Consider the following 12,998-nt stretch of genomic DNA (forward strand, 5'->3'; position numbering starts at 1 on the left):
TATGTAAACATGGATACAACTGAACATGATTAAAAACATATAAGCCTTTCTGATTTGGGCTTATGTGGGTCTGGACCGAGGAAATCAACTTATGTATTTTTTGGTTATGGGTTAGTTGTAATAGATTAATTGATTCAATCTATTATCATAGATATTTTAATTAGGTCTGATATGATTTGAGTTACTGTAAAATCAAGACATTAATCGGAGTCATGTCGATTTGCACAGAAAGGGTTTATGGGAGCGCTTATCGAGAAAGTTAGGATTTATAGCTCTTATTATGTTTTGATGTTTTTCTTTAAAATTTTCATAAATTTAGTTTTGAATTATATCATATCCGATATAGATATTTGTGATAGAGATAGAGGTGAGTTCGATCATAATTGGTAAGTTATGGTTGTGGTGTAAGGATGCCATGTTTCTGAGAAAGAGACTCTTACACAAATTATATTTGAGATTTATGAGTAAATCCATTTGTAACAACTTAAATGCATTTATTTTCATGATAAAGTGAGCATGAGCATAATTGTATTTGCAAAGCATGTGAAAGCATGTATATGGATATGTTGATTGCATTGTGAATTGACAACATATTTTAGTTGTGCAGTTTCGGGCTACTCTAGCCACAAGACCAAAATAATTTGACAATGATTTAGAACCGTGCTTCACAGATTGATTCATATTTGTTATAATAATGCATGCTTATTTCTAATTTCTGAAATTATGTGATACTGTATGAATAAGTTATTGAACAATGTGTTTACATGATTTATTACTTATGAAAATGCACGTAATGCTTTGAGATACAATATTTGTGAAATGCGTGCAGGATGATAGAAATCCAACAGGGTTGCATGGGCACTTGAGTGTTTGATAAAATGATAATTTATGGTTTCAAAGAGAGAACAATGAAATGACAATGCACTAGCCTAAATGGTAGATGCATTTACCTATGGCCTAATTAATAAGATAGCCTAAAGCAGGATTTTGGGTATGCCTTTACCGAGGTATATTGAACCAGAATGATTTGTGGTTTATCTTAGAGAGGGTAGGTGGTATGGAACTCTCCAGCCTTTTTCTTTTTTATTATGCTGCGAGGGGCAATGCCTCAACAGTCTTCCAACCAAGAAAATTTATGGGGACCAGGACTGTCTCTTTTATCCTACGTGGGCAGGTCCCTAGAACTTTTACCGAAGTGAGTGATCATGATCTTCGTGTGGCATGAAGCCATGCTCCCAAGTAGATTCTCTTTAAGCACGCCACTACTTCTCATGACCTGACTCCGCACTTGGAGGAACGACTCAGTCAACTACTCAAATTTTTTTAAATACATAGCATAATAAACACCCGAGTAGTCTAGTCTGTTTTGTAGTAGTCCTATGCATACCCGATAGACTTTTCGTAATCAAGTGAAACTTAAAATACTTGCTCACTTTACCTTATTACACTTTTATTTATTCTCATAGGATGAATTCATACATATTATTGAATGTCTTTATTTCAACTAGAACACATTTATACATACTTGAAATTGTTATATCATGTTGTGTACATTATTGGAATCATGAATGCATGAACTTTATTATTTAATCATTTATTTATCCATTGAATGTTGAATGTTGTTCTTTTATGATTGTTGCATATTATGCAAGCTTTATGTATTGCATCTTGCATTAGCTGTGCGAATCTTACTAAGACTCTTCAAAGTCTCATGTTTTCAAAATAAATTATTTTCCAAGTAGTATGTGATCTATGGAGCGAATGCAGGATGCTGGAGGAAGCTACGAGTGACTAATGATTTTGGGATCCCAGGGGTTACTTGTCCAATTTTAATTTGACACTCTTTTTATTATTTAATTGTCTATTTTTAACTAATTGCTTGAATGATTTAATATTAAATGAGACTATTTCATATTGCAATTAATTTCTCTTATAGGTGATTGAATGCCAATGTTTTTAAATTTAATGTATTCAGGAGGTTTAACAAAAAAATCAGCATATTAAATTGATTTTAAATCAATATTTTTTCACTATGTTTACTCACATAAATAATGGTATAAGGATTTTGTCATTTGGATACCTTTATCTCAAACTTTGTTCTAAGAAGCTATTCAACACTGGTGCATGTGTAAATTGACTCTTTAGAGCTTATTTTGGTTAAGGCAATGCCAATAATGAAATACTTAAATTAATATTTTCTTTTATGTAATGGTTCAATCAGATTTGTTAACGGTGGTTTCATACTGGATCTGGTATAAGAAGGCTAAGATACACTCACACTGATGCATGTGTAAATTGACTCCTTAGAGCTTATTTTGGTTAAGGCAATGCCAATAATGAAATACTTAAATTAATATTTTCTTTTATGTAATGGTTCAATCAGATTTGTTAACGGTGGTTTCATACTGGATCTGGTATAAGAAGGCTAAGATACACTCACACTTGTGCTTAGGTAGGCCGTTTAATACTTGATATGTTTGAAACATGTCTGTTGGTGAGACCGCTGTATTAGTACATATTAGAAAAGAAATAAGAAAATCAATAATATATTAACTTTATAAAAAAAAAATTCTTGGTGTTTTTTATTTAAAATTTGTCGAGCCATTATAATTGGTATCAGAGCTAGGTTTTACAGTTGGTATCAAAGCCTAGGGATCGAAAATCATTAGGTTCACAGTCATTCAGCAATCTGGCATCTCGTTGTAAGTATGTTCCATTAAAATTGTGTGATTGCATGAAGAAATATTTAAATCTGTGGTTATTATAAGAATAATATAAAATGAAAAGTGTTTAAATTTAATGTCTTGCACTGTAGCTAAGTGTGGTTAATTAATTATAGATGGCTTATCATGAGAATACTTTCAATGAGAATGTTTCCAATGAGACCAACTCCAGTGATGAATGACAGACACAAAGGGCTTTTGTCATGGACACCCTTCAGAACATTGGTTAGGTTATTCAAACACTATTGCAGAACCAGAACTGTTTAGTTCCTCCTGTGCAGGTAGTGCATCAGAATCCGAACCCAGGGTCAATAACGTACAAGAAGTTCCTTAAGTTGGAACTACCTACTTTTGCAGAAATAGTTGATCCCGAAGCAACAAATAACTGGCTTGAAGAGATTGAGCAAGCTTTTTGAGTTTTGCTTGTCTCCGATGATAGACAAATAGATTTTGGTACCTACCACTTGAAGAGCGATGCCAAAAAGTGGTGAGACACTACTCACACCGTGCAATTTGCAAAAGTGGCCAACATTCTATGGAAGACTTTTCGAGGAGCATTCTTGGAGACCTGCTTCCCTCAACACATTAGGATTAAGAAGCAGTAGGAGTTTTTGGAGCTCGAGTAGGGGAGTATGAGTTTGGTAGACTATACTACCAAATTCAAGAATCTAGAGAGGTACTATCCCATACTATTTACTGATGATGAGGCTACGGCAACTAAGTTTGTCAGGGGTTTGAAAGCCAGGCTTAGTTATCGGGTCATGACCAACATGCTTGTAACCTTCGCTAATGCGATTAAGGCTGCAACAACCTTGTCAGTAGAGTGGGAGAAAAGAAAGAAGGAATTATCCAAGTAGTTGACTGCGAAGACCAAAGATCATCGTAGACAGTATCCCGTAGGTGGAAAGGAGTTTGTTCCTTCTGCCAAGCAACAAGCGGGGAGAGGTCAGCAGTAGCCGCCTCAACAGAGATTCAGAAAGAGGTGTCAAAAGTGCAACAAGGTGCATAGTGGCCCAACATGCTCTAGTGAGACCACTGTCTGCTACTATTGTGGTAGGAGAGGCCACTTTGCTCAAGACTGCTACAAGAAGCAAGGTGGTTAGGGGCGACAACAACCTGGGAGGGCTCAACCCCAGCCACCAATAGGTTCACCAGTAGAACCAGGTGCTAGGACATGTGTACTCTGCTATAATAGATCATATGCAGTCGAATAATCTGCTCTAAGGTACGATTCTTGTGGTGGAATAAGGCGTTTTAGTCCTTTTTGACAGTGGGCCGACTCATTCTTTTATTTTGGTAGTTTGTGCTAATCAGTTGATATTGCCAATAGAACTGCTTATCTTTGTTCTTGATGTTCATATCCCAGTTGAAAATACTTCTTTGTGTGTTTCTCATATCCAAGACGCTAGTATAGAGTTGCAGGGGTAGGTCTTATCTACCAACCTAGTCCTACTTGATATGAAAGATTATGATGTCATATTGAGAATAGACTGGTTGTTCGAGCATTATGTCAGCATTTTGTGTCATGAATGGAAGGTTGTAATTTTGAAACCCGATATCTCAGAGATTGAGTTTAGGATATCCATACCTACTTTGTATAGTTGTATCATCTCTGTAGTGAAGGCTCAGAGATGTTTGGATAGAGGACACACCACCTTTTTGGTTAGTATGGTTGGGACAAAGCCTGACATTCCGTTGATAGAAGACCTCAAGATAGTCAAGAAGTTTTCAGATATTTTTTCTAAAGATCTGTCGGGACTTCAACCAATATGAGAGGTGGAGTTTGGTATCGACTTATTGCCCAGGACAATAACTATTTCTAAAGCACCCTATTGTATGGCGCCAACTGAGCTCGAAGAACTCAAGAAGTAGTTGCAGGAGTTGGTGGATCACGAATTTGTTAGGTCGAGTATTTCGCCTTGAGGATCACCTGTTTTATTCATTAGGAAGAAAGATAGTTTGATGAGGTTGCGCATAGATTACCGCTTGCTCAACCAAGCTACCATTAAGAATAAATATCTATTGCCCAGAATCAAGGATTTGTTCGACTAGTTGTGTAAATCAAAGATATTTTTGAAGATCGATCTCCATTCCGGCTATCATCAGTTAGAGCAAAGGATGACGACATCCAAAAGACCGCTTTTTGGATGAGAAATGGACATTATGAGTTTATGGTGATATCATTCGGGCTTACAAATGGCCTGCTGTATTTATGGATTTGATGAATCAAGTGTTTCGTTCCTACCTCGATTCCTTTATTATTGTCTTCATAGACGATATTTTGGTGTACTCCAAGAGCAGGTAACAACATCAGGATCACTTGAGGATTATACTTAGTACACTCAGAAAACACCAACTGTATGCCAAGTTCTTTAAGTGTGAGTTTTGGCTTAAAGATGTTATGTTCTTGGGTCATGTAATCTCGAAGGATGGAGTTGTCGTAGACCCTACTAATGTAATTGAATCTTTTTAACTATTGTTTATACATAACGAATTCGTAAAATTTTATTTTTGTTGGATAATTTTGGATGATTTTGAAGGTGAATGCAGTCTTTGATTAGGAGCAGTCGAAGAACATCTGTGACATCCAAAGTTTTCTTGGATTAGCGGGCTATTACAAACAATTTATCCAAGACTTCTCACTAATAGCTATGTCGATGACTAAGCTTCTAAGTAAGGGAACCAAATTTGAGTGGGACGCCAAGTGCAAGGAGAGCCAAACTCTAAAGAGTAAGCTCACGTCAACCCCAATTTTGGCTCTGCCGTCTGGCAGTGAAGGTTTTATGGTTTACACCGATGCCTCAGGCACTGACTCAGGATGTGTTCTTATGTAACATGATGAGGTTATCGTGTATGTGTCTCATCAACTTAAGATTCATGAGAGAAATTACCCCGTCCATGATCTAGAGTTGGCGACAGTTGTCTTCACATTAAAGATATGGTGCCACTATTTATATATAGAGAAGTTTGAAGTATTGTTATCATCGCAAAATTTTTTCCTCCCTCTGCGAGTCAAACTCGACCAAAATTTCAAAATTTGTTTTTGAAAATAACTTGCCTCCGTTTTGAAATTTATGGGAAAATTTCGTAGAATGGGACTCGCCTGTCGGTATGAGGTTCAACCGTTCTTGGCGCCTTTACCAAGGGTAATCAAACCAAGGATCAAACATGTGCTTTAACTCGACTCAAATATCAAAATTATGCTCTATTTTTCTAAAATGCACATAGAATCAGGCATGTTCTATGCATATTTGAAAAGATGCAAGTTTGAGAAATATGATGTTTGCTTGAAATATTGAAATACTTGGAAAAAGAATCCTTGGGAAAATCATGAGTTTTATTGGAAATCAGGAATTGCCTTGGAAAATAACTCTTGAAGGGAAAATTGATTCTCAGGAAAATTTGGACATTGAGAAAATCAATTTTTTAGAATTTTGGATTTGAAATGAAAATCAATTTCTAAAGGAGATTTGAGAATTATGAGAAACCAATTTCAGAAATAATTCAAGGATTTTGAGAAAATCGATTTCTGAAAAACTTTGGATTTTGAAATTTGAGAAAGTTGAAACATTGGAAAATCATGATTTGAACTTGAAGAATACTTAAAATCTCATTTGAAAACCCAGAGTTTTGAGAAAATCAATTCCTAAGAAAGACTTAGAAAATCTTGAGAAAATCGATTTCTCTAAAATAGAATTTGAATTTGAGTTAGAAACAATGATGTAAATTGAATGAAATGAATGAATATGGATTTGAAAGATATTTTTTGAGGAATTGAGAAAATCTTTTTATATTTTTTAGAAATGTAGTGCATTTTTGAAGTTAGCCTAAGAGTGTAGGCTGAATGTGGCTAATACGAAGATCACAAATCTGGGTTTCTTTCGTATTCTGACTATAGCCAAAAATACAAATTTCACCGAGTTTGTCAACTCCATAAGAGCATGTGCACGCGCCATTCGTGTCTACCATAGTGGATTTGAGAAAAATATATGCATGAATGATACATTCATCAGATATTGAAATTACGAAATCAAACTATATGCAATGCATCCTATTCTAAGCATAAAATGTAACTCTTATTCCAAATATTACAACTTGATACTTATATTGAATTGAATAAAATAAAAATAAATAAAAGAGCTAAGTCTTTCACTTGAATAATCCTGCAAAACTAGAAAACATGTTAGCACAGAAATATAGGTTTATCTGGATTTATCCAAAAATATTGAGAAATTATCGGATATTATCCAAATGTAAACCCAATTCATACCTCCATGATATAAACATAAATGATGAAATTGAATTGAAAATATGAAAATGAGTTTTGGAAATTCAAAATTGGGGTCAAAATGACAAAAATGCCCTTGATAGCAAGACTATGGCCTTGAAATCAGGTTTTTTCACAAAGATATTTTGTAAAAATCTAAATTTTGAAATTCAAATGAGAATAAATTAAACACAAGATGATATGATATGATATGATGAAAATATGAAAATTAAAGTTTAGAAATTCGAAATTGAGGTCAAAATGACCAAAATACCCCAGATAACAAGACTATGGCCTTGAAATTAGGGTTTTCTGAAATAATTTTTGTAAAAGTGCAAAATTTAAAATTTGAATGACTGCAAATGATATGGAAATCAACTATAATATGATGTGAGATGATGATAAATATATTAAAACCCTAAAAATATAAAAATATCACAAAATATTGAATTTCGCTTGAGTTTCGCTTTTGATTTTAAAAACTAACATAAAAGGCAAATGTGCTTGTAATTGGCTCAAATTTGACATGGACACCTAGACTAACCCTAAGAACAGAATGGAATCCGAAAATTAATATTTTTGGTATTTTTCAATATGGAAATTCAAATAAAAACCCTAAATTACATGATTTTTGCATAAAACCCTAGATTTGCCCTAATGAAAACCGAATTTGAGGTACTAACCTACCATAGAAATTCTCCAAATTTTATGAGGTGACATAGGACAGTTAGGAAAAGATTTTTTCTTTTTACAGATTTAGGATTTGACCTATAGTCAGAGCTTTACAACTCGGGCAAGTTCGGTCGAAATCCAGTGACTCTAGAATTGGGGGCAAACTGACAGATTTTCACAAAAAAATAGAAAAAATGGAAAATAGTGGCCAAAATGGTGAAATTTTAGGAGGATGGCCCTGACACATAGCGGAACAATTCCTCTTTTAACAGTTTTGACATTGAACCTATTGATTGGAAGGACACAAAGGATTATGAGATCTCTAATTCTGATAAAATTGAATTAATAGGGAATTCAATAGTGAACTTGTAAAATCTGGAAAAATAAGAATCTGAACCCAAAAAATTCTGAAATTCTGGGAAATGGTAGAGGAGTTCATGAGGAACAACTCCTTGTTTGATAGTTTTGGCATTAGACCCACAAGTTGAAGTGCCACAACAGATTAGGGTCGGTCTAGACCCTGACAAGGATATCACTAGATTTTCACAGAGGTTTGGAATATCTGATTTTTGGCAGAGACTAAATCATTTTAGAAAAATATAGAAAAATACATGAGAATAGTAAGTTCCATCAGAAATCTACTGTATTTTTTTGGGAATGATTCGGATCTCCCATGGGGGAGATCTCAGGTCCTCAAGTCTGCTAAAATGGGATTCCAGATTTTCACAGGGTTTAAAACCCGATTCAGTTCTTGACTTTTGAAATGAAGTTGCTGACCTCAAACCAATCTAGATTTTTTTTCAAAAGATCAATAACACACAAGGATGTCTAATACAATTTTTTCAAGATTTATCAACGAAGATTTATACATGAGATAACAACTGGACTCTATACGTGAATTAAAAAAAAATGATAAAGCAATAGACATGTGTTAATGAAACTAATGGAATAAGATATGAAGATACCTTAAATGCAATATCTAAAATGTGCAACCTAAATGAAAATAACAACAAAATCAAAAGATATACAGGGAGGTGTGATACTTGTTTGATGTTGGCTTTTGATGAGAGAGGATCTGATCCATCTATCAGATGGATCCCTTCTCTCACATGCCCAAAACACAAATTCCATAAAACCATTTTAACTTGCACAAACCCAATTTGGGTTTCCTACAACATGGACTCATGCTATACTCGTATAAGGAAAAGAAATGAAAGAGACTTTACCTTGAGAAGAATAACTCTGCTAGATCCGGTTGAAGGAGTGAAGATGGCGGCAATGATGGCTACACCAAGGCTTGCTGCAGTGATTGCTACCTTGGTGTGGAGAGAAACTGCTACCTTGGTGTGGGTTGCTGTGATGAAGACTTGCTAGAGAGCCACTGCAACCACTGAGCGTCGGCTGGAGGCAAGGTACCAGCTGGAGGTACTACCAAGGTTGCTGTTCTGATGGAGCTGGAGCAGGAGACAACCGACTGCAAGGAGGAGCTGTGGTAGTGGGGGTTGGAAGTTTGCTGTTGTGACCACTACCCAAACTGGAGTTGTTGTGGTAAAGGGGACTGCTATACCAGTGGGAGGAAGCTTTGGAGGAGCAACAACAGATGGCTGCTGTGCTGGAGGTGGCTGCAACCAAGGGGATGTTGGAGATGGCGTTAATCCAGTTGCAATGGAGGGCTTAGGAGTCTTGGAGGCCTTGGAGATGGTGATTGTCACCGTGTGATGGGAGAGAAAGGGATCAATAGATAGTGATTGAGAGAGGGGAAATGAGAGATAGGGTTGAGAGAGAATGAATGTGTGTGAGAGAGAGCCCACCATATATGTGTTAGATAGGGAATTGGAAAGGGGGTGGAGTAATAAGGAGAGGAAGAAAGGAGGGAAAGAAAGAAGGAAAGAAAAGGAAGAAAGAAGGAAAGAAAGGGAGGAAGGGAAAAAGGAAAGAAAGAAGAGAAAGAAGAGGAGGAAGAAAAGAAGAAAAGAAGAAAAGAAGAAGAAAAATGGAAGGATAGGGGGGGTCGACCAAGGAGGAAGAGGAAGGAGAAGAAAGGAAGAAAGAAAAAGGAAGAAGGAAAGAAAGAAAGAAAAAAAAGAAGGAAAAAGGGAAAGAAAGAAAAGAAGGAAAGAAAGAAGAGGGAAAAGAAAAGGGAAAGAAAAAGAGAGGGAAAGGAAAGAAAATGGGAAGAAGGAAAAGGAAGGTGGAGAATAAGAGGGAGAGGGGGTCGAACCCTCTTGTGGGTCCCATATCTCAAAAAAATAAAATAAAATGAAAATAGCAAAGAAAAATAAAAAGAAAAACAAATAAAAAGAAAAGATTTTTTATTTATTTATAAAAGGAAATGCAAATAGAGAGGCCATCTCGGAGTGGGTCCATTTTCAATTTTGAAATTCATTTTGAAGGCCAGAGGGTAGAATGGTTTCTCAGAAAATTTCTGGATGAAATGAGCTATTTTTCACAGTTTTTTGAAATGAACTCAGAATTCAAAGCTCTGTACCCCGTTGCGGAGAAAATTCAATTTAGAATTTAAAAAACCAAGTTTGAAAAGAATCTAGATTATTTTCTCAGGAAAATATTTCCAAATTTAGAATCTTGGGGGTAAAATGTCAATTTTGGAAACCCAGAGTTCGAAGTTGAACTTTGAAATCCCAGGGTTCGAAGTTGAACTTTGAAAACTTTAAAACTCAAATCCGGATTGAAATTTTCAAAACTAGAGTTTTGGATCTCGAAAATGAAATGAAATGTTATGAAATGATAAAAAATGATGAGAAATGATATGAAATGTCATGCAAAATGCTAACCCTGAATGAAGAAAAATTGGATATTAGACCCCGATTGACACTTGTACGAGTTCAGAAAGTGTTAAAATTGATAAAAATGGGCAAAATGGTTCAAGAAATGATTTTTGTCTCTGTTGGGCTCAGAGTGACACTGGAAATTTAGGTTTGACCTGGATTGAACTGAAATGAATTGGATTGAGCTGGGTTCTAGGGTTTCATAACTCAACTGGACTGACAAGACACTGACTCAATTGAACTCCTCGACTGAATTATTCAGAAAAGCTGCCATTTTTAGAGAAATGGTGAGAAATGGTCACTGGAGTGATGTGAATTATGAACACGAGTTGGGTTTGAGCTGAAACAAAAACCAGTAATACTGAAATGAACTAAAACTGAAGCTCAAACACTAGCTGAATTGACTGGACTCAGCTCAATTTCAGCTGAAAGAGCTGAAATGGGCTCCTAGACACTTGGAAGTGGTTTTGAACTGAAACTGGAGCGAACTCTTGGTGAGCTCAAGATAGACTCAAGGGAATAGGATTGACTAGGAATGACTAACTCGAAGACAATTGGCTTGGATTTGAGTAAGAAATGAGCTCATTTCTGAAGAAATGATCCCATTTTGGCAGAAATGGTAAAAAATGAACATGATTTGTTCATCGTGAGCTCAGGTGAGCTAGAAATGACTGCCATTCTAACTGTTTTGAGCTTGAGAATGAGCTTGACTAACTCTGACTGACATGGGTCTAGGGTGACCTAGGGGTAAAATGATAATTTTCCTAATGAATATTGGTAAAATGGTATTTTTCTAAAACAAACTCAGGGTTGGCATCCTATACTGACCTATCAGGGTTGGCATCCACACGAGGGGGATGGTCTGAGAATGGATGATGAAAATTTGGGGTGTTTACAAGTATTCTTAGATCATAAGAGTCTAAAATACTTATTCTCACAAAAGGAGCTGAACATGAGGTAGCGAAGGTGGTTGGAGTTCATTAAGGACTATAATTTTGCTATCTCTTACCATCCAGGGAAGACCAATGTGGTAGTTGACACGCTCAGTAGAAAGACAAGAGGCATTTCAGCTAGTTTGTTAAGAGCAGGATGAAAACTGTTAGAAGATTTTGTGTCTTGGCGGCATTTTGCAGTTGATGCAGGGGTGATTCAGTTGTCCAGTTTGACCGTTCAGTTTGATCTCATCGCTCGGATCATCAAAGCCCAGACGGAAGAGCCCCAGTGTGAGAGATTGCAGGCTCTTGCTCAATTAGAGCATTCATCCTTTAAGCAGAAAGAAGATGGGAGTATATGGATAAAAGAGTTTATTTGGGTTTCCAACAATCCCAAATTAAATGAAGAGTTGCTGGAGGAGGCTCATAGAGCCAAGTACACCATATATCTAGGTGGCACTAAGATGTTTAAGGACTTGCAAAGGAGGTATTGGTGGAATAGAATCAAGTAGGAGATCACTAGGTAGGTAGTTTGAGTAGATTCCAAATAACTTTATAATATGTTTTATGGATTTATATGACCTTATTGTTTCTTTTTGCAAGGTTTGTCTCAAGATATTTGACTTGCCAGCAGGTCAAGATCAAGCATCAAAGATCTGGTAGTACGATGCAGTTGTTGGAGATCCCATAATAGAAATGGGAGCAGATCATAATGGATTTCGTTGTAGGTTTACCTAGGACTTGATGCCAGCACAATGCGATTCAGGTGATTGTCGATATACTCACTAAATCGACACATTTTTTGCCCATCCGAATCAGTCGGTCATTAGACAACTTAGTGGAGTTATACATTCGGGAGATAGTTTGTTTGCACGGTATTCCCTTATCGATTATATCTGATTGAGACCCTCGTTTCACTTCTTATTTTTAGGGACAATTACAGAGAGCTCTGGGTACAAAGCTAAAGTTTAGTACATCTTTTTGTCTCCAAACTGACAGACAGTAGGAGCGCATGATACAGACCCTAGAGGATATGTTGCGAGCATGTATTCTCTATTGGAAGGGTGATTGAAACACATATTTAGCACTAGCTGGGTTTGCGTATAACAATAGTTATCATGCTAGTATTAGGATGGCTCCATACAAGGCTCTTTATTGGTGACAGTAAACACCTCAAAATTTTCAAGTCCATTCCAGACACCCCTCTTTCACAGATGCCAACCTTATAGTACAGTGTAAGAGTCTAACCTTCAAGTTCGTTCCAATTTAGGTGTCATTTCACCCCCTTTTTATCAGTAAAATTACCATTTTACCCCTAGGTCACCTTAGACCCTGTTAGTTAGACCCAACCAAGCTCATTTTAACTTCAGAAGAGTTAGAATGTTAGTCATTTATAGCTCATGATGAATAATGTCATTTTATTTTAGCTAAATTTGGTTCATTTTATTAGAAATGAGCTCATTTCTAACTCGAATTCAAGCCAATTGTCCCAGAGTCAGTTAATTCCAGTCGACCCTATTCCCCTGTGTCTAACTTGAGCTCACTATAAGTTCAAGTGATCTAGTTTTAGTTCAAGTTTGTCTCCCATATTCTTAGAGTCTGTTTTAGCTCAGTTCAG

At 36.1% G+C, this 12,998-nt stretch overlaps 1 protein-coding gene across 1 annotated transcript; it reads left to right on the forward strand.

Annotated features, from left to right (window-relative positions):
• The first annotated feature begins 10,732 nt into the window (after positions 1-10,732).
• Positions 10,733-12,071, forward strand: LOC149830047 (uncharacterized). The gene is made up of 4 exons (XM_090015363.1): positions 10,733-10,781; positions 11,465-11,521; positions 11,582-11,867; positions 11,984-12,071. The coding sequence occupies exons 1-4, from the start codon at positions 10,733-10,735 to the stop codon at positions 12,069-12,071; spliced, it is 480 nt and encodes a 159-aa protein (XP_089871489.1).
• Positions 12,072-12,998: the final 927 nt, after the last annotated feature.

Source organism: Nuphar pumila, chromosome 8 (assembly GCF_984573655.1).
Source record: "Nuphar pumila chromosome 8, dmNupPumi1.hap1.1, whole genome shotgun sequence".
Classification (NCBI taxonomy): Eukaryota; Viridiplantae; Streptophyta; class Magnoliopsida; order Nymphaeales; family Nymphaeaceae; genus Nuphar; species Nuphar pumila.

Excerpts from the sequence above, each read along its gene's own strand:
- LOC149830047 (XM_090015363.1), top strand. The coding sequence starts at position 10,733 with ATGGTGAGAAATGGTCACTGGAGTGATGTGAATTATGAACACGAGTTG. Across the intron at positions 10,782-11,464 it reads GAATTATGAACACGAGTTGG|GGAAGACCAATGTGGTAGTT; the intron begins GTTTGAGCTGAA and ends CTTACCATCCAG. Across the intron at positions 11,522-11,581 it reads GACAAGAGGCATTTCAGCTA|TTGATGCAGGGGTGATTCAG; the intron begins GTTTGTTAAGAG and ends GGCATTTTGCAG.